We start from the raw sequence: 26,280 nt of genomic DNA, 5'->3' as shown, positions 1-26,280 counted from the left end.
CAAAATTTATGTAAGAAAATGACAAAAAATGTTAAGCTAAAACTAGAAATTAATGTTTTGGTTTAGTACTGTAAGTCTATTTAATTCATTAAAAAAATGATTTATCTAGGATTCCTTTAAACAAAAAGCATCTATATGTGGTTAGTGTTTAGATGCCAGTGATTCACTTATGCTTAGAGGCAGAAAAACTTCATTGGGTACAGCAGAGCTTGGAAATGATTATGAAACATTGCCAACTGAAATCAATTAGAAAGGAAGTGAAACATCTGAAAGAATACTTTTGGATACTAGGCAATAAGATTTCATTTCTAAAGTATAATTTAAATGCAGCTTTTCAAGAACTTTAATAATTTATTAAGTATCTCTTAAAATCAAGAACTCTGGGACAAAAAAAATCATAAAATTTCTGTCCCCTTTATTAGCACAGCTAATTATGACTTTTACGTAATGTGCATTAATTCAAATAAACAACTCAGAAGTTCACCAAATTAAAAACAAGGATCATTCATATCAGAAATCTGAAACCCAGTGGAAAAAATATAATAGAGCTAACCTTGGTCAAGTAAGTCTTCATACTGTTATTCAAATGGTGTGGAATTGAGGTAGAGAAACCTACATTTGTTCTTGGAGTAATATTTCCATTGAGCACTAAAAGATTATTGAAATTTCCAACACAAGGGGGTTCCAGGACTGGCCTCGTGCTAAGAGTGCTAAGTAAAGATTTGTTCTGCTCTTTCTCCACCTCAAGTTTGGTGCTGATCACTGTCAGCCTCTCATGTGTCCTGGGGAAGATGGAAAACATCAACTTAATGATTTGCATTTTTAAAGTTGCCATATAGTAAATGGAATTCCCAATAAACTGTTTGAACATTAAAAACACAGAGCAGACCTCCTGTAAACAGTGATAGTTGTAACCTTGTTCTAAGGAAGTACACATGTGTCTAGGGCTTTTCAAATAACAAGTCACAGTTGGGAGAGGAGAGAAAGGACATCAGAGAGAAAGGGAAGTGGCCTCACAGTGACACCTGCTGCCCTCTGGGACACACCTGTCTCCAGGAAACAGTTCAGGGATGAAGAAACACCCCATCCCACAAAGCCACTTTCAAGCATTTGTTTTCACCACCCTTGTATACACGTTCACTCACGACCTTGGAGAAATTAAGCTTTTGGCTCTGAGGAATCCTCTAGAGTCACAATCTAGAGGGGAGGACAAGAAAGTCAATGGGTGATTGAAAAGAGCTAAAACAACCCCAAGAACAATTACAAGTATCCCCTGCTTTTCCAAAGTTCCCTTTATGTTACTTCACTTCTAGGAAAGGTCTACGTCAGCATCTGTTTTTTGTTTTTTTTTTTTTAATTTTATTTTATTTTTAAACTTTACAATATTGCATTAGTTTTGCCAAATATCGAAATGAATCCGCCACAGGTATACCCACGTTCCCCATCGTGAACCCTCCTCCCACCTCCCTCCCCTACCCTCCCTCTGGGTCGTCCCAGTGCATCAGCCCCAAGCATCCAGTACCGTGCATCGAACCTGGACTGGCGACTCTTTCCATACATGATATTATACATGTTTCAATGCTATTCTCCCAAATCTCCTCACCCTCTCCCTCTCCCACAGAGTCCATAAGACTGATCTATACATCAGTGTCTCTTTTGCTGTCTCGTATACAGGGTTATTGTTACCATCTTTCTAAATTCCATATATATGCGTTAGTATACTGTATTGTTTTTCTTTCTGGCTTACTTCACTCTGTATAATAGGTTCCAGTTTCATCCATCTCATTAGAACAGATTCAAATGTATTCTTTTTAATGGCTGAGTAATACTCCATTGTGTATATGTACCACAGCTTTCTTATCCATTCATCTGCTGATGGGCATCTAGGTTGCTTCCATGTCCTGGCTATTATAAACAGTGCTGCAATGAACATTGGGGTACACGTGTCTCTTTCCCTTCTGGTTTCCTCAGTGTGTATGCCCAGCAGTGGGATTGCTGGGTCATAAGGCAGTTCTATTTCCAGTTTTTTAAGGAATCTCCACACTGTTCTCCATAGTGGCTGTACTAGTTTGCATTCCCACCAACAGTGTAAGAGGGTTCCCTTTTCTCCACACCCTCTCCAGCATTTATTGCTTGTAGACTTTTGGATCGCAGCCATTCTGACTGGAGTGAAATGGTACCTCATAGTGGTTTTGATGTGCATTTCTCTGATAATGAGTGATGTTGAGCATCTTTTCATGTGTTTGTTAGCCATCTGTATGTCTTCTTTGGAGAAATGTCTATTTAGTTCTTTGGCCCATTTTTGGATTGGGTCATTTATTTTTCTGGAGTTGAGCTGTAGGAGTTGCTTGTATATTTGTGAGATGAGTTGTTTGTCCGTTGCTTCATTTGCTATTATTTTCTCCTATTCTGAAGGCTGCCCTAAAACTTCTTCACAACAAAGGCAGCATCTGTTTTTGATAACAACAAAAAAAAGTTTTTTTGAAGAGACTTCTTGATTTCATATAAAAAGGTTCAGTGTTTGTTTTACAGTGAGAGGCATTTCACGCCCCATCCAGGGAGACTGGCCCAACTGAGCTCCTTCCCTGGAAGCCACACCCCACATCTTAGTGTCAAGTCACCACAACCCTGAACCCTATATGGGAGCACTTGTGCTTCACTTGTGCATATTCATTTTAGGCTTCAGGTGGCAGAACGTGCCCTCGGGTACCTGCTTCTTTGCTGTCTGCTCTTTTGGCTTATGAAGGGCTTCCTAGGAATGCTCTGCTTTCAGACAGTGGGGAAACCTGGACTAGGCACTGGAGGTGCCATCTGCCCTTTCCATCCCCCACAAACCGACCCCCACCTCAGTCAGGTCACCATACTATTTCTAGCCACTCTATGAATTATCCTGTCTTTCACTCCTGTGTTATTGCCCCCAATTTCACAAGCATGCCTTTATGCAGTGTGCTGCTGCTGCTAAGTCACTTCATTTCCGACTCTGTATGGTAAAACTTAAAAGGACACACTATTAATAGTTTGTCTTAGGGCGCCCTCTAGCAGTGACCATCTAGTTAGCTTTCACTTCCTACTAATCTTATGAACTGCGCTCTATAAAAATTAGGCTTTAGAAACAAATTAACGAACTAAATTTACTTTCTGTGATTCTGTGTTTTGACTTACTTGACTAGTTTACCTTCCAATGACTTTCTAACTTCTAGTTCTACTAGGTAGAATTGCTTATATTTTTCCAACTCTGCTTTATGAGAACCTTCTTGCAAAGTTTTCACCTTGGAGAGTTCAGATTCCAAGTCTTTAATTCTGAGTTCCATCTGATTTCTTATGGAAGCATTATTCTTCTCTTGTAACTGCTCTAAATTCTCCTGAGAGCTGCTTGTATCTAAGGCAAATTTTAAAAAATAACATTTTAAAAATAATCATTAACCTGGAAAATGATATTTGCTTCCTTTAGTTTTGAGTCAGTGATTCAGAAAGGAATTTTAAAGGTTAAAAAAAAAAAAGAGCAGACGTTTAAAACAATTATAGTCAATGTGAAGTGAATTGATGTGAATTATAAAATTAAAGTGGAATTATTGTTATAGTGGTGCTTAAATAATCTGATAATTCAAAGAACAAGATGATCAACTTAAAATGTCAAAAATTGAACAAGACAACTTAAAAATAATTCAAGAGGATGGTACCAATTCTAAACCACAATATTTTCTTTTCCTCCTAGTAGTCTTGTTTTATACCAATTGGTCTTATAAATGAAAGGATTCTCTAGTGAGAATCATTCTGATAGGTCAATTTGGTGATAACTGTGATGGAAACAGAAATATTTAAAGGGAGAAACAAGTGTCCCCTTCCTTCCAGAAAACTACCAAACCAACTGCTCTAAGGGAAGTAGAGGAAACACATAAGCTGTATAGATCCAAAACGTAATTTACAATGAGGTGAATTCAAGCACATGACAGAGGAACAAACTAACCTGCAAAAATAGGTTGACTTCCTTTCATTTCTCTATGAGATCCTGTCTCGCCCTTTCTTCAACCTCCCGTTTATACTGCTCTACTTGACTGTGTTCTATCATATTCATTTCTATATGACTTCTGAGGTTCACTACTTCTTGTTCCAACTTCTTCTTATTCTTCTCTAGTTTTTCACATTTCTTTTGCATTCCTCTCATGGATAATAACTCCTCTAGAAGAACTTGATTTTTTGCATCCAGGTGCAGATATTTTGAAGATGCAGTTTCCAGCTCTGCTGTAAGATCATCAATCTGCAAAAATAAAACAATACTGTTTGATAATGAGGCAAGTGGACTGAGCACAGCCTAACTCAAACCCAGGATCAAATAGATACAATGGCATCTGTATTGTAGAATGTAGGACCAGAGATTACTCAGAGAATCAAGAAAGAAGTTCAAACCACCAAGAGTCACAAAATATATTCTTCACTGTCATCATCTTTGTCACACAACATTTGCTCTTGATTTTACACTGTTTTCTATTTTTTCTCCATAAAATGACAACAAGTCACCTCTTAGTAGAATGTCTCTTACTCCTTCCCCCCATCTTAATGACCCATGTTTTAAAGAAATTTGAGAGATACTGTATTGGTCAACAAAAGAGTCCGAAATGCAGTACTTGGATGCAATCTCGAAAACGACAGAATAATCTCTGTTCGTTTCCAAGGCAAACCATTCAACATCACAGTAATCCAAGTCTATGCCCCAACCAGTAATCCTGAAGAAGCTGAAGTTGAACGGTTCCATGAAGACCTACAAGACCTTTTAGAACTAACACCCAAAAAAGATGTCATTTTCATTATAGGGGATTGGAATGCAAAAGTAGTAAGTCAAGAAACACCTGGAGTAACAGGCAAATTTGGCCTTGGAATACGGAATGAAGCAGGGCAAAGACTAATAGAGTTTTGCCAAGAAAATGCACTGGTCATAACAAACACCCTCTTCCAACAACACAAGAGAAGACTCTACACATGGACATCACCAGATGGTCAACACTGAAATCAGATTGATTATATTCTTTGCAGCCAAAGATGGAGAAGCTCTATACAGTCAGCAAAAACAAGACCAGGAGCTGACTGTGGCTCAGACCATGAACTCCTTATTGCCAAATTCAGACTGAAATTGAAGAAAGAAGGGAAAGAAGGGAAAACCACTAGACCATTCAGGTATGACCTAAGTCAAATACCTTATGATTATACAGTGGAAGTGAGAAATAGATTTAAGGGCCTAGATCTGATAGATAGAGTGCCTGATGAGCTATGGAATGAGGTTTGTGACACTGTACAGGAGACAGGGATCAACACCATCCCCATGGAAAAGAAATGCAAAAAAGCAAAATGACTGTCTGGGGAGGACTTACAAATAGCTGTGAAAAGAAGAGAAGTGAAAAGCAAAGGAGAAAAGGAAAGATATAAGCATCTGAATGCAGAGTTCCAAAGAATAGCAAGAAGAGATAAGAAAGCCTTCTTCAGCGATCAATGCAAAGAAATAGAGGAAACAACAGAATGGGAAAGACTAGAGATCTCTTCAAGAAAATCAGAGATACCAAAGGAACGTTTCATGCAACGATGGGCTCGATAAAGGACAGAAATGGTATGGACCTAACAGAAGCAGAAGAGATTAAGAAGAGATGGCAAGAATACACAGAAGAACTGTACAAAAAAGATCTTCACGACCCAGATAATCACGATAGTGTGATCACTCACTTAGAGCCAGACATCCTGGAATGTGAAGTCAAGCGGGCCTTAGAAAGTATCACAATGAACAAAGCTAGTGGAGGTGATGGAATTCTGGTTGAGCTATTCCAAATCCTGAAAGATGATGCTGTGAAAGTGCTGCACTCAATATGCCAGCAAATTTGGAAAACTCAGCAGTGGCCACAGGACTGGAAAAGGGCAGTTTTCATTCCAATCCCAAAGAAAGGCAATGCCAAAGAATGCTCAAACTACTGCACAATTGCACTCATCTCACACGCTAGTAAAGTAATGCTTAAAATTCTCCAAGCTAGGCTTCAGCAATATGTGAACCATGAACTTCCTGATGTTCAAGCTGGTTTTAGTAAAGGCAGAGGAACCAGAGATCAAATTGCCAACATCCGCTGGATCATGAAAAAAAGCAAGAGAGTTCCAGAAAAACATCTATTTCTGCTTTATTGACTATGCCAAAGCCTTTGACTGTGTGGATCACAATAAACTGTGGAAAATTCTTCAAGGGATGGGAATACCAGACCACCTGATCTGCCTCTTGAAAAATTTGTATGCAGGTCAGGAAGCAACAGTTAGAACTGGACGTGGAACAACATACGGGTTCCAAATAGGAAAAGGAGTTCATCAAGGCTGTATATTGTCACCCTGTTTATTTAACTTATATTCAGAGTACATATGAGAAACGCTGGACTGGAAGAAATACAAGCTGGAATCAAGATTGTTGGGAGAAATATCAATAACCTGAGATATGCAGATGACATCACCCTTATGGCAGAAAGTGAAGAGGAACTAAAAAGCCTCTTGATGAAAGTGAAAGGGAAGAGTGAAAAAGTTGGCTTAAAGCTCAATATTCAGAAAACGAAGATCATGGCATCCGGTCCCATCACTTCATGGGAAATAGATAGGGAAACAGTGGAAACAGTGTGAGACTTTATTTTTCTGGGCTCCAAAATCACTGCAGATGGTGACTGCAGCCATGAAATTAAAAGATGCTTACTCCTTGGAAGGAACATTATGACCAACCTAGATAGCATATTGAAAAGCAGAGACATTACTTTGTCAAAAAAGTTCGCTTGTCAAGGCTATGGTTTTTCCTGTGGTCATGTATGGATGTGAGAGTTGGACTGTGAAGAAGGCTGAGCACTGAAGAATTGATGCTTTTGAACTGTGGTGTTGGAGAAGACTCTTGAGAGTCCCTTGGACTGCAAGGAGATCCAACCAGTCAATTCTGAAGGAGATCAGCCCTGGGATTTCTTTGGAAGGAATGATGCTAAAGCTGAAACTCCAGTACTTTGGCCACTTCATGCGAAGAGTTGACTCACTGGAAAAGACTCTGATGCTGGATTGAGGGCAGGAGGAGAAGGGGACGACAGAGGATGATATGGCTGGATGGCATCACTGACTCGATGGACGTGAGTGTGAGTGAACTCCAGGAGTTGGTGATGGACAGGGAGGCCTGGCATGCTGCGATTCATGGGGTCGCAAAGAGTCGGACATGACTGAGCGACTGATCTGATCTGATTTGATATGTATTGAGTTATCTAGGGCTGAGTTAATAAATGCTTCCGAAAAGAAGATTGTGAAAATAAGACTCTCATTAATAATCTTATAAATATGGATTCTAATACCATAAGTCTTTTTCTGAACTATGAATAATTTTTGCTAATTTTAACTGCATTCCTAAGGAACATAATTCAAAAGGTTAAAGAAATCCCATCTCCTAACAGCTTAGTGAGATGATCCATACATTTTTCTGAACAACAACAGCAAACAATGCCTAATTTTTGTAACCATTTGTTACTTTTCACAGAACAGAACATACCAAGCAAAACAACAAACAAAATCTGTGGGAATTTCAGTGACACTGAGTTGCAAAGAACTGTCCTTTAGACAGAATGATTAATCGGTAAGTCGAGGTGAGTGGAGGTGGTGGTACTGAAGCTGTTTACAAATTCTTTGACACTTTTCTCTGAAATTCCCTCCCCTTAAATATGTGCTGGCCTCAGTAACTGATTTCTACTGGATAGAGTCTGGGGAAATTGACTTTTGCTCTGTGGGAAAGCCCACCCTTAGCATCAGTCACTATTCTGTGAAGAAGCCCAGACCACATACTGAGCACCTTGTCAGTGCCCCCACTGACTGCCCCCAACTAATGTCCCATCCAAAAGCCGGCTCCAAGTGCCAGACATGTGCATGAACTAATCTTCAGATGACTCTGGTCCCCACCTTCACAACATCCCAGCTGGTGCCGACTGGAAAAGAAATGTGCTGGCTTCACTAACTGACCCTTGCCCCAACACAAATTTGTGAACAAAGTAAATGCTGTTTTGAGCCACTAGGTTTTGACATGCTTTATTATACAATTTGCTGGCAATAAATACCTGGCACAGATACTGATATTAAAAATGCCATTAAAAATAACTAAAAGATGTGAGAATGCCTTTCAACATGGAAGTAGGTGAGATCTGAATGGATTCAGAGAAAGAAATGAAAACCCAAAGCGCTTCATGACATTGTAAACTGAATCCTGATGGCCCTTAAAGAGGCTGCTGGTGACAGCTTCTAGGCAAGAGAAGAAAATGACACTGAAACACAGGGGAAAAGAGACTCTTGCTACGAACCAGCTGAAAGTATCAAGGAGAGAGATAAGCTATCAAAAAAAAAAAGTGGGGGGACTATTAAATATAAAGGAGCCAGGCTCAATTATATTTGGGTTCAATATCTGTTATCTCCTTTATAGCATCTCCACATGTCCAGTGGTCAAATGATGCTAAAAGAGAGAAAAAGCTTCTGGGCTAAGATCAAATCTAGGGTGCTACCAGGAAAACATGGTCTAAAGGTGAAGCCTGTAGACAGTAAAACCCTTCATTAAGATCCTGGAAAGACTTAAGGTGGTGCCACAAATTCCTTTAAAGATCTTAAGGGTATAAGAATTTTAAAGGCGTCATCCTACAAACCTTCACAAGAAACCCAAGTTGCAGAGCTTCTCTCAAAAAAAGATTTGTGAGGGTAGCTTCTCCAATGACGTGAACCCCAATCCAATTCACAGGGCACTAAAAGCTTTAAAGAGAAACTTGGCAGCAAAAAAAAAAAAAAAAAGTGCTTGGCCTAACAGAGACCAAGACATACAAATGAGAATAGGCCTTTGGGATTTTCTTAGAAGTTCAATAAAGAGGAAGCTGGCTTAAGAAACATGACTCAGCTACAGACAGAGGTCATTTCTTATGAAAAGGACAGCACACAGAGCTCAGAGGGTAGAGCAAAGGAGAAGCACTCCTATGGGCAGGACCAAGTCCTCTTCAAAGAGCTAGCAGCACCAAACTTGACCTCAGAGCTGCTATGGACTACGGTGCCTCCTGTTTCCCATTTCAGAACAGGAGAGTCTAGTCATTCAGTAGAATGGTGGGGGTGTGGGTGGCAGATAACTTTTCCCTTTAGTTCTCAAGTCTTAGTACTGAGAGGGTTGTGCTCATAGGGTCACACTCTAGAAATCACACCCAGAAACCTCATCCCCATGTGCCATCTGTACCTGATGAAGATGGTAAGATCTCTACTTGAGCCTGGGCCTGACACTGTTAACAACTGAGACTTGTGAGGGAATGGGTAGGGAAAAGGGTATTTTTCATTGGAAGGAATATAAAAAATTGTGGCCAGTGAGTAACTGTGCTAGTTTCTAAATGTACACGTTAGTTTTAAAAACTTTATTCTGTAAAAAAGGTAGAATATAGGCCAAGTATAAGTGATTTGCTCCTATTGAACAGAAGATGATGAAAGTGATGCTGTGTGAACTGCAAAGCAAGGTTAGACATGGCAGCAGAGCTTCTGCCTGGCTCTCAACCTGGGAACCAGGCTCCATGTTGCAAGTAAGCCCAGGCTGCAAAGAGAGCCTAGGTGTTCAGGGTAGGTGTTTAACTTGTCTGCCTTCACCAAAGTCCAGCCAACCACAGATACCAACTATCAGACAAGAGAATGAACACACTTTCACCCGACTCCAACCCCCAGCCCTCGAGCTGCCCCACCTGAAGCCAAGGGGACAAGAAGTCAGCCATCCTGGCCACCTTTTTCTAAGTGTAGATTTTGAACAAAACCAATGTTGTTTATTGAAGCCACTAAACTTAAAGCTAATTAGGGAAAAAAAAACAGAAAAATGGATTTTTGAAAAAAAGAAAATAAAGAAACATAACTTAAATGCAGGTAGAAACTGGTCTCCTATAAACTGGAATATAATAAAAGATGAGATTTTTAATGACAATGTTGATGAGAAGAAGCATATAACTAGAAGGAAGACTTAAGAACTATTCAGGAAGAAGTTTTTTCAGGGTTCCTTTCAATTACAATTTCTTACAAATAGGCAGGAGTGACTCCTTAGAATTTCTGCTCAAGGTTGAAAACAATGAAGACTAGTAAGCAATGAGACATATGATTTGAACTATAAGAAATAATTAGAAATAGTTTAATTACCAAAATCAGACTTTTGACCTCATCTCAATTTAATGAAATTCTAAAAGAGATGGGTAGCTTTGAGTAGTTACTAATCTAGAACTCAATCTTCATTGTCCTCTCCTCAGAGAGAGACATAAAACACCACGAGATGCCACTTCATACTTGCTAGGATGGCTATATTCACAGAGACAGGTAATGACTAGTGCTGACAGGAATTTATAGAAATGGGAATGTTTTACATAACATACTTTGGATAAAAATATAAAATGATGCAGCCATGCTGGAAAACAGTTTGGCAGGTCCTCAAAAGGTTAAACAGAGTTGCTGTGTAATACAGCAATTCTATTCATAACTATATTCCCAAAAGAAGTGAAAAAATATGTTCACACCAAAACTTAGACATAAATGTTCGCAGGAACATTACTGACATTAGCCAAAAAGTAGAAACAACCCCAAAGGTCCATCAGATGATGAACGGATAAATAAAATGTGGTATGTCCATACAATAGAATATTATTGAGCAATAAAAGCAAGGAAATACTGATACATGTTAGATGTACCTTGAAAATATTATGCTAAATAAGAGAAGGCAGTCACAAAGGATACCATATTGTGTGATTCCACTGACACGAAATGTCCAGAAAGGGACATCTACAGTCAGGGAGTGGAGTCATGGTTCCCTCAGGCTGGGAAGGTCAGGAAGGGAAAAGTGGCACAGGGTGATTTCTTTGGAGGGTGATGAAAATGTTCTAACGTGGTAATACCTGTATAACTCTTTAAACACAATAAAGTTACTGAAGTGTACAGTTTAAATGAATGAACTGCATGGTATGTTCATTAGATTTCAACAAACCTGTCACCAAAAACAACAGATGCTTTGGGGTCATTAATGCTGTGCTGCTCAGCTTCAGATCACCAGCCAGGGTTCAAGACAGACAGAGTCAAGAGTGTGCCCTTTTTATCTCAAAATGATATAGGGAAAAGCTGTCTTTTTTAGTGGTGTTCAACCTAAAAAATTAATAGACAAATCTGTGTTTCACTGCTCAAAGCATGGAATGATTTATATTTCCCCAAATTTAGTGATTTTGGGGTTCTAAAACTGATTAAAAATTACCTTATGTTTTAGCATATTAATTTGAATATCCATTTCAGTTTGACTGGTTTTTAAATCTCCATGGAAACTAAGCTCTCATTTTCATATTCATTTAACTTCCTTCTTGTCATTTTTAAGAGTTTCTTAAATCTGTAGAAACGTATAGAATGAGTAAGTTCTTTAAGAGAAGATATTTAATAATTAAACAGATATATGTTCTATCAGATAAAACAAACAAATCTATAAATTGTAATCCTTTCTCATTGTTCAAATTTAATACTCCTTGAAAGCATAATAACTAAATTCTAATCTTAGATTAATATTATGAAGAAAAATTTTATCATATTTAAATGAACTGTGTGTGATATATGTAATATATGGGTTCTTATAAATAAGTTAATGTCAATTTTTAGCATGCTAGTGTGAAATATTAATTTAGTATTAAATATTAATTATAAACCAGAGATCAGTATTCAAGCTAAAGATGAAGAGATATGATATATGAATGTTTTTTGAAAAGACACAAGACATGTTTGTTCCTACTGACCACAGCCTCTACAAAAATAAAAGAAAGTAGATACAAAAAACCAACAAGATTCTCACTCAAAATTGAAAAAAAAAAAAAGAAAAATCTTTGGAGCCTGAATTAAGCGGGAAATAACCCAGGCTGAGAGTTTTAGAAGAAAGGAAATCAGAAGAACGAGAGAGGGTACCAGTCTCTTCAAGACTATTTTAAGAGATGTAGAAACTTGCCCAGCACATTGTTAACAAAATGCAAAGCAATGTATAGAAAATTAAGAGAAAAATATTAATGATAATCAGAGAATAACCCTTTGTATAATCATCTCTTGGCATCCACAGAGGACTGGTTGAAAAATCCCCCAACACTCTGTGGATACAAAATCCATGGATGCTCAAGTCTCTCTAAGCACATTTTCCCTATACTTTCAGTCATACCTAGATCACTTACATTATCTAATACAACATAAATGCTTTTATGTTATAAAAGCATTTTAAATACAGTTATAAATACAGTGTAATAAATACTAGCTATAAATACAGTGTAAACACTATAGAAATAGTTGCCAGCTTGAGACCAATCCAAGTTTTGCTTTTTGGAACTTTCTCAAATTTTTTTCCCTGAATACTTTTGATCTAGGGTTGGCTGAATCTGTAGATGATGAGGGTTAACCGTACTCAGCAAAAAAAACAGAAGCAGTTTTTTATCTTACTGATCAAAACATGGTCACTAATTTTATTATTCTGTGAGCTACACATAGATTTTTGTATGTAAATTTGATAACTAAAATTTTGAGGCAAAAAGAAAATATAAGCCAAATCAAGATACTTATTTTTAATTTTATTTTTTTTCAATTTTAATTTTTTATTTTTAAAATTATTTTAAATTTTATTTTATTTTTAAACTTTACAAATTGTATTAGTTTTGCCAATATAAAAATGAATCCACCACAGGTATACATGTGTTCCCCATCCTGAACCCTCCTCCCTCCTCCCTCCCCATACCATCCCTCTGGGTCGTCCCAGTGCACTAGCCCCAGGCATCCTATATCCTGCATCGAACCTGGACTGGCAACTCGTTTCATATATGATATTAACTTTATAATATTGTATTGGTTTTGCCAAATATCGAAATGAATCTGCCACAGGTATACATGTGTTGTTGTTCAACAATAACACAGGTAGGTTTTTAGAAAATAAATTACTTGAATAATGAAGGGAAGGAACACAATTAAAAGAAGGCAGGACTACCAAAAGGAACAAAGATACTTTGTAGAAGTAAAAATTCAGCATAGATGATGAGGAACAGAGTGACATTACTATATGCAGAGGCACGGTTGTCACTGTTTTAGAAATCATTACAGATAAGTATAACACTGCTGCACTCAAAAACATTTCAGATTGTGCTGACTTTCCACAGTAAACTTTTAAATAGGATAATGTGTTTAATTATGAAAATACAAATAAAAATGAATTTATGTCCGAAGATTTAAATGAAATAAAATTATACTTTTATTAATAGTTGAGATTATCAGAAATATTAAAATCTTACCCAGTAATCTCTTTTTCTAACTCACTGTTTTTCTTCTTTTCTTGCTCCAAGCTATTTTCCGGAGATTGTTTTAATTCAATGTATTTCTTTAATTCTTCCTTTTCATCCTCAGACTTAGAAAAAAACAATTTAGGAAAATTATTTTTAAACACCTAGAGAGGCTTATTCTTTCTTAAAAATATTGTTTCTCATGAGTCCACAAGCTAATATGGATTTATAGTAAACACAATTTTTAAACCTGATTGATGCCAATAACAGATGTCAAAATTGACTTTTCCTAAAACAACTTAAAAAGATTTTTCATTTCATCATTTTTCTGGAGTTTAAATTGCCAACATTTATTTGTTAAAAATAGAGACTTTTACACATAAAACACTAAATGTTAATGAAAGTTTTATCAAGACAGTATGGTACTGGCACAAAGACAGAAATATTGATCAATGGAATAAAATAGAAAGCCCAGAGATAAATCCACGCACATATGGACACCTTATCTTTGACAAAGGAGGCAAGAATATACAATGGATTAAAGACAATCTCTTTAACAAGTGGTGCTGGGAAATCTGGTCAACCACTTGTAAAAGAATGAAACTGGACAACTTTCTAACACCATACACAAAAATAAACTCAAAATGGATTAAAGATCTAAACATAAGACCAGAAACTATAAAACTCCTAGAGGAGAGCATAGGCAAAACACTCTCCAACATACATCACAGCAGGATCCTCTATGACCCACCTCCCAGAATATTGGAAATAAAAGTAAAAATAAACAAATGGGACCTAATTAACCTTGAAAGCTTCTGCACATCAAAGGAAACTATTAGCAAGGTGAAAAGACAGCCTTCAGAATGGGAGAAAATAATAGCAAATGAAGCAACCGACAAACAACTAATCTCAAAAATATACAAGCAACTCCTACAGCTCATCTCCAGAAAAATAAACGACCCAATCCAAAAATGGGCCAAAGAACTAAATAGACATTTCTCCAAAGAAGACATACAGATGGCTAACAAACACATGGAAAGATGCTCAACATCACTCATTATCAGAGAAATGCAAATCAAAACCACTATGAGGTACCATTTCACACCAGTCAGAATGGCTGCGATCCAAAAGTCTACAAATAATAAATGCTGGAGAGGGTGTGGAGAAAAGGGAACCCTCTTACACTGTTGGTGGGAATGCAAACTAGTACAGCCACTATGGAGAACAGTGTGGAGATTCCTTAAAAAACTGGAAATAGAACTGCCTTATGACCCAGCAATCCCACTGCTGGGCATACACACTGAGGAAACCAGAAGGGAAAGAGACACGTGTACCCCAATGTTCATCGCAGCACTGTTTATAATAGCCAAGACATGGAAGCAACCTAGATGTCCATCAGCAGATGAATGGATAAGAATGCAGTGGTACATATACACAATGGAGTATTACTCAGCCATTAAAAAGAATACATTTGAATCAGTTCTAATGAGGTGGATGAAACTGGAGCCTATTATACAGAATGAAGTAAGCCAGAAGGAAAAACATAAATACAGTATACTAACGCATATATATGGAATTTAGAAAGATGATAACAATAACTCTGTATACGAGACAGCAAAAGAGACACTGATGTATAGAACAGTCTTATGGACTCTGTGGGAGAGGGAGAGGGTGGGAAGATTTGGGAGAATGGCAATGAAACATGTAAAATATCATGTAGGAAACGAGTTGCCAGTCCAGGTTCGATGCACGATGCTGGATGCTTGGGGCTGGTGCACTGGGACGGCCCAGAGGGATGGTATGGGGAAGGAGGAGGGAGGAGGGTTCGGGATGGGGAACACATGTATACCTGTGGCGGATTCATTTTGATATTTGGCAAAACTAATACAATTATGTAAAGTTTAAAAATAAAATAAAATTAGAAAAAAATAAATAAAAATAAAATCACACTGGCTAAAATTACACACACACACAAAAAATAAATAAATAAAGACTGCCTATATTTACATTTTACTTTCTAGAGATGCTCTAAAATAATTGTCATCAATAGTTCAAGATATTCCAGGTTTTGTTAAGTCACACCTTACTAAAAGAATATTTGAAAAATTCCCATGCAACCCCCATCTCTTAAAAAAAAATCCAACAAATGAAAAATACATTCGTTTAGAAAAAAGGTTCTATACAGACAGTATTCCTTCTTAATGAAGAGAACAAACTACAATATTTAAAGTGATTCATTCTCAAAAATCTCACAGAAAGATCTGGATTACATAAGAAACTCAAAATTCTCAATCAAACCATCCCTCAAATTTCTGGACTCAAATAGATGTTTATGTACCAGTGTTCAAAGCAGCATTATTAACAATAGTCAGAAGGTGGAATTTCATTGACAGATGAATAAACAAACAAAATGTGGTCTATATAAAATATTGCTTTTGGACTGTCACAATTTTTTTCTAATTTTATTTTTTAACTCTACAATATTGTATTGGTTTTGCTATATATCAACATGAATCCGCCACAAGTATACACGTGTTCCCCAACCTGAACCCTCCTACCTCCTCCTTCCCCGTACCATCCCTCTGACTGTCACAATTTTTTAAATTAAAATCTTACTATAAAACTCATTAATTTTATGAATTCAGTCGACTTCTTCTATAGAGGAATCACAGTACTAGTAGCAAGCAGTATCAATAAAAATACAATAAGCTAATCAATGAGACTTTTCACATTGTCCAAAATATTCTTATATATTACTAGTAAAAAATAATAAAATCTTTTCTCAGTATGACAGAAATTAAGAGGTTTACTTACCAATCTTGCACTTAACAGGTTTTTCTGAAGTTGTTCAGTTTTACCCACTTGCTTTTTGACTGTAGTTTGTAACTTGACATTTTCAATTTCAAGCCTAAAATTCAGATTTTAAAATAATAATTCTCACAGATGGGTTTTTTTTCTTTAAAGATTTTTTTTTGGACATAGACCATTTTTTTTTTAGGTTTGAGATTTCATATGGATTTTTAAATTAAATTTATTTACTTTAATTGGAGGTTAATTACTTCACAATATTGTGTTGGTTTTGCCATACATCAACATGAATCTACCATGGGTGTACATGTGGTCCCCATCCTGAACCCCACTCCCACCTCCCTCCCTGTACCATCCTTCTGGGTCATCCCAGTGCACCAGCCCCAAGCATCCTGTATCCTGCATTGAACCTGGACTGGAGATTTGCTTCTTATATGATATTTTACATGTTTCAATGTCATTATCCCAAATCATCCCACCCTCTCCCTCTCCCACAGAGTCCAAAAGACTGTTCTATATATCTGTGTCTCTTTTGCTGTCTCTCATACAGGGTTATCGTTACCTTCTTTCTAAATTCCATATATATGCGTTAGTATACTGTATTGGTGTTTTTCTTTCTGGCTTACTTCACTCTGTATAATAGGTTCCAGTTTCATCCACCTCATTAGAACTGATTCAAATACATTCTTTTTAATGGCTGAGTAATACTCCATTGTGTGTATGTACCACATCTTTCTTATCCATTTATCTGCTGATGGACATTTAGGTTGCTTCCATGTCCTGGCTATTATAAACAGTGCTGCAATGAACATTGGGGTACACGTGTCTCTTTCAATTCTGGTTTCCTCGGTGTATATGCCCAGCAGTGGGTTTGCTGGGTCATAAGGCAGTTCTATTTCCAGTTTTTTAAGGAATCTCCACACTGTTCTCCATAGTGGCTGTACTAGTTTGCATTCCCACCAACAGTGTAGAAGGGTTTCCTTTTCTCCACACCCTCTCCAGCATTTATTGCTTGTAGACTTTTGGATCGCAGCCATTCTGACTGGCGTGAAATGGTACCTCATTGTGGTTTTGATTTGCATTTCTCTGATAATGAGTGATGTTGAGCATCTTTTCATGTGTTTGTTAGCTATCTGTATGTCTTCTTTGGAGAAATGTCTATTTAGTTCTTTGGCCCATTTTTGGATTGGGTCATTTATTTTTCTGGAATTGAGCTGCAGGAGTTGCTTGTATATTTTTGAGATTAGTTGTTTGTCAGTTCCTTCACTTGCTATTATTTTCTCCCATTCTGAAGGCTGTCTTTTCACCTTGCTTATAGTTTCCTTTGTTGTGCAGAAGCTTTTAATTTTAATTAGGTCTGATTTGTTTATTTTTGCTTTTTTAATGTCTTTATTGAATTGACTGAAATATTGCTTCTGTTTTATGTTTTGGTTTTTTGGCTGTAAGGCATGTGGGGTCCCAGCTCCCCAACTAGGGATCAAACCCACACCCTCTGCCTTGGAAGGCATAGTTTTAACGCTTGGACTGTCACAGCATTCCTTCTCACATAAATTTTTAAAATATTACACTGTTTCTGAACAAACATCTGCAGGTTCAATTACATAGGTTCTTAGAATTTTGAAAAGTAGATGATTTGGCCACTGTACTATTTTTCTATTCGTGACTAATTGCCTTCCCTGGTGGCTCAGATGGTAAAGAATCTGCTGACAATGCAGGAGACCCAGGTCCAATCCCTGAGTCAGGAAGATCCCCTGGAGAAGAGGATGGCAACCCACTCCAGGATTCTTGCCTGGAGAATTCCATGGACAAAGGAGCCTAGACGGCTAGAGTCCAGGGGGTTGTGAAGAGTCAGACATGACTGAGCGATTAAAACTTTCACTTTTCACTTGTGTATAATGTGCAAAATATGGAAATAATGGGGGAAAATTACGCATCTCAAAACAGCTCAAAGCTGAAATGTTACACAGCTTCATGATAATGTGCTTATTATCACTATTGATCTATTTTAATATTTACTGTTTATCTGCTTTATATTTATTTTCTACACTGCTTTAAATTGTACTTTTGGATGTGATCCTGTGTTTTCTCAGCACATCTCACAGCACCTGTAAGTTGATCCTGTGTTATTGCAACTAAAAAAAAAAGAAAAAACAACTGTTTTAACTACTAATAACCTAGTAAATCCGCCATCATTGGTTTTTGTCTCTTTTGTCTGCATATTGTTAACAGCTGCTTTCCTACCACACGGCAGAGATGAGTTGTTACAACAGACACCTTACAGTTCACAAAGTGAAAATATTTCCTGTCTGCCCTCTGCAGGTTACTGATCTCTCCTCTAGCACTCAAACACAACATCATCCATGCTTTTAATCAGATTTTCTCAAATAAACACACAAATGTATAAACTACTGAAATGGGGTAGACAGAAAACTACCTTATGGTAAACAATTATTTTTTTAAATCCAGGCTCCATATCGGCCATTACTTTAAATATCCACATATGTAAATGACCACAGATCTTCCAGTGGTTACGAGAGCTAACACTGCTGCTGGTGACAACCAGATGCTTCAGGAACTAGTGTGAGAGGCAGCAGCTACACAAGAACCAGAATGTGTGGGCCTGTGTCACAGTTCCATCAGTTCTGAGCTGCATGTCCTGGAGCAAATCACTTAACCTTTCTGTATCTCAGTTTCTCCATCCACAAAATTGAGATAATGGTAGCATCAACCTCAGTGGGATGTTTAGAAGATTATACTGCAGAGTTTACATAATGTACTTTAGAGGAGGAAATGGCTCCAGTATTGCCAGAAGGAAACCCGCTCCTGTATTCTTGCTTGGAGAATCCTATGGACAGAGGAGCCTGGTGTGCTACTGTTCATGAGGTCACAAAGAATTGGACAAGACTGACTAACCACATACTTAAACTATTTAGAAGAGGAAGTGGCATAGAATAAAAACTGTTTGTAATTGGCATCATTATGGTCGCTGTATTTTATCTGCAAAACAATTTGATATATCAGGCAGATGACATGCCAACAGAAGTCGTCTCCATCACAAGTCAGACTGAAATCACTATCCATACCATTGCAAGTGGCAGTAAGGGGGAGCACAAGGCCCTGAACATATGCATCCAGTACTTCAAAAATGTTCACTGAGTCCACTAACCAGCTAGCAGTGTTTTCCACTTATAATAATTTGTAACTTACTTCCTCTCTGTACTACTCATTGGACAATGACTATGGGTTAATACGCAAATAGCACCTCCTGGATGGAGTGGTACAGAACTTACATGACCATCAGAGGAAGGGTGAAGTCACTGCCATGGAAATATTACCCTACTGCTAAATAAAAGTTCTGAATCAATTCATTCCCAGCAACTGTTAATGTCTAGCAAGTATTCGGATGAGAAAATTAAGGTTACAAGCTATGGATACCAGAGAAGCCAACTCCAGAACCTCACAGTTGGTGAAAGGCTAGAAATCCGTAAATCCCACTTCTGGCTGCATAATGAAGGAAAGAAATCTTACATTTTTCTTCCAGAGTCAGGGAAAAAATGAGCATTTAACTGAACAATTCTATTCTATTAGACTAATAGAATTTAGTTTCTTCATAAAAGTTTTACTATACCAGTATCTCCAAGAAATTATTGGTATGGTAAAAAGTACTTAGTTGTGTCCTAACAACTGTTAAGCTAAAATATTTTCCATTTATGCAGACAAGTATTGTGCATATTAATAAATATTCCCTGTTAAACCAGTGTGTACTTAGACAAGATTCTCCCTCGTGAAAAAAAAAAGGACAACAATGTAAAATTAAGGGGTAAAATATTTTTCACAGACTAGATGAGAAAGGCTGAAAAGAAAAGGCTCAATGAGAACTGGAAGGTCAGGAAAGCTCCATGGATGAGAAGAGACTGGGCACCAGGTCTGAATAAATGGAGGACTACCCAAGAGAAAACAAAACTGTGAACACTGAAAGGACAGTCTGAGTAAAGGCCAAGAAAAGGTGAAATCAGCCAGTTAATGCTGAGGGTAAAATCCAACCACAGGAAAACAAAAGCATGTCCACACAGAAACTTGTAAATCAGTGTTCACAGCAGCATTTTTAATAGCCTCAAAGTGGAAACAACCCAAAGCTTCATCAACTGGTGAATGGACATATGGCTTAGCCACATACTGTTTGTTGTTTGACAATTAACAGAAATAGAAGAACTGATACATGTTATAACATGGATGAAACTCAAAAACATGACATCAAATTAGAAAAGCTAATCACAAAGGAGCACACATTGTGTGATTCCATTTATATGAAATACCAAGATAGATACTACACTGGTGTTTGCCTGGGGCTGAGGGAGATGGGGGGCCATGAGTGGTGGCTAAGGGATGCAGGGTTTCCTTTTCAGGGTGATGGAAAGGCTCTAAAATTGGTCACAGGTAACACCTTTCTACACTAAGAAATAGTGAACTACACTTTTTCAGTGGGTGAATTATATGATACATGAATTATACTTCAATAGCATTTTTAAAAAATCCAATGGCCAGATCTAAATAATCTTAATTCTCTATTTTGGATGTCCCTACTATACACCATCTGAGTACCTCCAGGATTTTATAATATATCTAAAATGAAAAGAAGGCAATGCCTATCTTCAACTAGTTTGTATAATACCCTTTCCACACAAGTTATTCTGAAATCCATGATATATATATATATATATATATATATATATATATATATATATATATAAACTCTACAGTCATTGACATAAGTGAAGATGAGAAATGATAATTTCCTGAAACATTCCATTAAACATCCTTTGATTTTATCTGGCTTGCCTTATCAAGGCAATACAGGTATCACACAAAAAAAGTATTGTTTCAAATAAACAGTCTCTCAACTTCTGTGAAGAATGCTGCATAATTCTTAACTTTCCTACGGGTAACTAATATAAGGGGAAAAATATATAATGCAAATGGCAGAATGAAAGTCAAGTTTTAGAAATGAATGTCTTATAAAGATTGTAGTAAATTATTTGCAATGAAAATACAAAAGAAAGCTGTCCATGAAAACGAGTGTACTAAGACACTTTATCCTACATATAAACAGTCAACACATTAAATTACATACATACCTGACTTGTGAGTTGACATAACTTCTTCTTTAAATCCTGTGCCTCAACTTCTAAGTTGGCATGATAACGTGACAAGACTTCCAGCAACGCCTCTGCCATAGACTGCTTTTTGAGGGTATCAGCCAGTTCTTGTTGAAGTTGTCTCACAACTGCCTAATAAGATGCTCTGTCACTGAGTTTATCAAATCACTTTACTATTGCTGTTGTTGCTGCTAAGTCACTTCAGTCGTGTCCAACTCTGTGTGACCCCATAGACGGCAGCCCACCAGGCTCCCCCATCCCTGGGATTCTCCAGGCAAGAACACTGGAGTGGGTTGCCATTTCCTTCTCCAATGCATGAAAGTGAAAAGTGAAAGTGAAGTCACTCAGTCGTATCCGACCCTCAGCGACGCCATGGACTGCAGCCTTCCAGGCTCCTCCATCCATGGGATTTTCCAGGCAAGAGTACTGGAGTGGGGTACCATTGCCTTCTCTGACTATTACATTATGTTAACAATAGTATGTTATGTACTTTGTACATATACATGTACTTTGTTATGTACGTTGTACAAAGTACAACATATGTACTTTGAAAATTATCACCACAGGCAGCAACTCACCTTCTTTTTCCTCCTCACTGAGTTTGGTTACAGACACAGAAGGGGACACCTTCCAGCCTTCCTGATACTAAGTTACTCAGACAAAGGATGCAGCCCCACTGTCCACGCCCTGCCCCTCCCAATAAATCTGCAGAGTTTCACCACCTCACATACAGAAAGAAATGAGTGTGTAGGTGGGAAAAGTGATGGAAAATTCCACACTGTGGAAACATTTTCCTTTCCTTTTTCATTAGAAGTTTTGATTAACTCAGAGATCTTCACATATTCCAACCAGTGCTCAGATCTTTCCAATAGATTCCTACCTCAGCAGAAAAATGAGGCCATTCCCTTGTTGCTTAACTATTTTATTTCTAGTAGTGTGTCTATATTAATCCCAAACTCCTAATTTATCCCTCCTCCCCACCTTTGCCCTTGGCTAACCATAAGGACATACTGGAGAGCACAGGGAACTTTACTCGATATTATGTAGTCACCTACCTGGGAAAAGGAACTAAAAAAGAATGGATATATGTGTACGAATAACTGAATCAATTTCCTGTACATCTGAAACTAACACAAAATTGTAAATCAACCATATTCCAATATAAAAGAAAAATGAAATTTAAAAAATGAGGTTGTTCCCATAGCCTTCAAAGAGCCTCGATATCCTGGCCTCCTGCCTCCAGACCACAGCTCCTACAACTCTCTCCCTGACTCACTCCATTCCTGCTGCTCACGAATCCTGCCATCCTTCATTTTTAGTCAACAAACTTGTATTCAAATGATACTAATTTATCCTTAAAATGAAAATTATGAACAAATTGTTTGTAAAAATGCTCTAAGTAAATAACATAAATAGCTTATGTTATTTATGGGAAGTAAATAACATAAGATTATTTGTGGGAAGATTAAATCAGGAATAGTTTGGCTAAAGCTCACCACTAGAGTCCCAAATTATGATTCAATGACAAATAGATGCCTTTAAAGACCTGCAACAGGTGCATTTAGCCCAGGCGGCTGCAACCGGCGCACTTAGCTCAGCCGAGAGGAGCTACCCCACATCCGAGGTCAGGGGCAGTGGCTGAGAGTGAAAGGCTGTGACGGCACAGGAATGGTGGAGAGGAGCAACCCCACGTCTGAGGTCAGGGGTGGCAGCCAAGAGGAGCTACCCCACGTCCGAGGCCAGGGGCAGGGGCTGGGAGGACCTACCCCATGCCTGAGGCCAGGGGCGGCAGCCGGGAGGAGCAACCCCACCTCCAAGCAGCTGTGGCTGCGTGGGCACAGGAGGGCCTAGAGGAGCTATTCCACATTCAAGGTCAGAAGGGGCGGCGGTAAGTAGATACCCTTCATCCAAGGTAAGGAGCAGTGGCTGCACTTTGCTGGAGCAGCCATGAAGAGATACCCCACATCCAAGGTAAGAGAAACCCAAGTAAGATGGTAGGAGTTGCAAGAGGGCATGAGAGGGCAGACACACTGAAACCATACTCACAGAAAACTAGTCAGTCTAATGACACAAGGACCACAGCCTTGTCTAACTCAATGAAACTAAGCCATGCCCATGGGGCCACCCAAGACAGGCAGGTCACAGTGGAGAGGTCTGACAGAATGTGGTCCACTGGAGAAGGGAATGGCAAAACACTTCAGTATTCTTGCCTTGAGAACCCCAGGAACAGTATGAAAAGGCAAAATGATAGGATACTGAAAGAGGAACTCCCCAGGTCAGTAGGTGCCCAATATGCTACTGGAGATCAGTGGAGAAATAACTCCAGAAAGAATGAAGGGATGGAGCCAAAGCAAAAACAATACCCAGTTGTGGATGTGACTGGTGAGAGAAGCAAGGTCCGATGCTGTAAAGAGCAATATTGCATAGGAACCTGGAATGTCAGGTCCATGAATCAAGGCAAATTGGAAGTGGTCAAACAAGAGATGGCAAGAGTGAACATTGACATTCTAGGAATCAGAGAACTAAAATGGACTTGAATGGTTGAATTTAACTCAAATGACCATTATATCTACTACTGTGGGCAGGAATCCCTCAGAAGAAATGGAGTAGCCATGATGGTCAACAGAAGAGTTCAAAATGCAGTACATGGATGCAATCTCAAAAATGATAGAACAATCTCTTCGTTTCCAAGACAAACCATTCAATATCACAGTAATCCAAGTCTATGCCCCAACCAGTAATGCTGAAGAAGCTGAAGTTGAACGGTTCTGTGAAGACCTACAAGACCTTTTAGAACTAACACCCAAAAAAGATGTCCTTTTCATTATAGGGGACTGGAATGCAAAAGTAGTAAGTCAAGAAACACCTGGAGTAACAGGCAAATTTGGCCTTGGAATACGGAATGAAGCAGGACAAAGACTAATAGAGTTTTGCCAAGAAAATGCACTAGTCATAGCAAACACCCTCTTCCAACAACACAAGAGAAGACTCTACACATGGACATCACCAGATGTTCAACACCAAAATCCTATTGATTATATTCTTTGCAGCCAAAGATGGAGACGCTCTATACAGTCAACAAAAACAAGACCAGGAGCTGACTGTAGCTCAGATCATGAACTCCTTGTTGCCAAATTCAGACTGAAATTGAAGAAAGTAGGGAAAACCACTAGACCATTCAGGTATGACCTAAAGCAAATCCCTTATGATTATACAGTGGAAATGAGAAATAGATTTAAGGGCCTAGATCTGATAGATAAAGTGCCTGATGAACTATGGGCCGAGGTTCATGACATTGTACAGGAGACAGGGATCAAGACCATCCCCATGGAAAAGAAATGCAAAAAAGCAAAATGACTGTCTGGGGAGGCCTTACAAATAGCTGTGAAAAGAAGAGAAGTGAAAAGCAAAGGAGAAAAGGAAAAATATAAGCATCTGAATGCAGAGTTCCAAAGAATAGCAAGAAGAGATAAGAAAGCCTTCCTCAGCGATCAATGCAAAGAAATAGAGGAAAACAACAGAATGGGAAAGACTAGAGAGCTCTTCAAGAAAATCAGAGATACCAAAGGAACGTTTCATGCAAAGATGGGCTTGATACAGGACAGAAATGGTAGGGACCTAACAGAAGCAGAAGAGATTAAGAGGTGGCAAGAATAACAGAAGAACTGCACAAAAAATATCTTCACGACCCAGATAATCACGATGGTGTAATCACTCACCTACAGCCAGATACCCTGGAATGTGAAGTGAAGTGGGCCTTAGAAAGCATCACTACAAACAAAGCTAGTAGGGGTGATGGAATTCCAGCTGAGCTATTTCAAATCCTGAAAGATGATGCTGTGGAAGTGCTGCACTCAATATGCCAGCCAATTTGGAAAACTCAGCAGTGGCCACAGGACTGGAAAAGGTCAGTTTTCATTCCAATCCCAAAGAAAGGCAATGCCAAAGAATGCTCAAACTACTGCACAATTGCACTCATCTCACACGCTAGTAAAGTAATGCTCAAAATTCTCCAAGCCAGGCTTCAGCAGTACATGAGCCATGAAATTCCAGATATTTAAGCTGGTTTTTGAAAAGGCAGAGGAATCAGAGATCAAATTTCGAACATCCACTGGATCATTGAAAAAGCAAGAGAGTTCCAGAAAAACATCTATTTCTGCTTTATTGACTATGCCAAAGCCTTTGACTGTGTGGATCACAATAAATTGTGGAAAATTCTGAAAGAGATGGGAACACCAGACCACCTGAGCTGCCTCTTAAGAAACCTTTATGCAGGTCAGGAAGCAACAGTTAGAACTGGACATGGAGCAACATACTGGTTCCAAATAGGAAAAGGAGTACATCAAGCCTGTATATTGTCACCCTGCTTATTTAACTTATATGCAGAGTACTTCATGAGAAATGCTGGGCTGGAAGAAACACAAGCTGGAATCAAGTTTGCCAGGAGAAATATCAATAACCTCAAATATGCAGATGACACCACCCTTATGGCAGAAAGTGAAGAGGAACTAAAAAGCCTCTTGATGAAGGTGAAAGAGGAGAGTGAAAAAGTTGGCTTAAAACTCAGCACTCAGAAAACGAAGATCATGGCATCTGGTCCCATCACTTCATGGGAAATAGATGGGAAAACAGTGGAAACAGTATCAGACTTTATTTATTTGGGCTCCAAAACACTGCAGTTGGTGACTACAGCCATGAAATTAAAAGACGCTTACTCCTGGGAAGAAAAGTTATGACCAATATAGATAGCATATTGAAAAGCAGAGACATTACTTTGCCAACAAAGGTCCATCTAGTCAAGGCTATGGTTTTTCCTGTGGTCATGTACGGATGTGAGAGTTGGACTGTGAAGAAAGCTGAGCGCCAAAGAATTGATGTTTTTTAACTGTGGTGTTGGAGAAGACTCTTGAGAGTCCCTTGGACTGCAAGGAGATACAACCAGTCCATTCTGAAGGAGATCAGCCCTGGGATTTCTTTGGAAGGAATGATGCTAAAGCTGAAACTCCAGT

The 26,280-nt window shown here is 38.3% G+C and overlaps 1 protein-coding gene across 1 annotated transcript in view; it reads right to left on the bottom strand.

Moving 5' to 3' along the window:
* Positions 1–26,280, bottom strand: part of LOC113886096 (ankyrin repeat domain-containing protein 26-like) — a 76,876-nt gene that overhangs the window by 6,667 nt on the left and 43,929 nt on the right. The window contains 9 exon segments of the mRNA XM_027532025.1: positions 554–782; positions 3,163–3,372; positions 3,960–4,258; positions 11,270–11,346; positions 11,349–11,398; positions 13,320–13,432; positions 16,122–16,215; positions 18,178–18,278; positions 21,251–21,399. Of these exon segments, the coding sequence (XP_027387826.1) occupies positions 554–782; positions 3,163–3,372; positions 3,960–4,258; positions 11,270–11,346; positions 11,349–11,398; positions 13,320–13,432; positions 16,122–16,215; positions 18,178–18,278; positions 21,251–21,399 (1,322 nt within the window).

This window comes from Bos indicus x Bos taurus, chromosome 29 (genome assembly GCF_003369695.1).
Source record: "Bos indicus x Bos taurus breed Angus x Brahman F1 hybrid chromosome 29, Bos_hybrid_MaternalHap_v2.0, whole genome shotgun sequence".
In the NCBI taxonomy this organism is placed as follows: domain Eukaryota; kingdom Metazoa; phylum Chordata; class Mammalia; order Artiodactyla; family Bovidae; genus Bos; species Bos indicus x Bos taurus.
The sequence above is the reverse complement of the archived record's forward strand: the minus strand, read 5'-3'. Positions and strand labels throughout refer to the sequence as shown.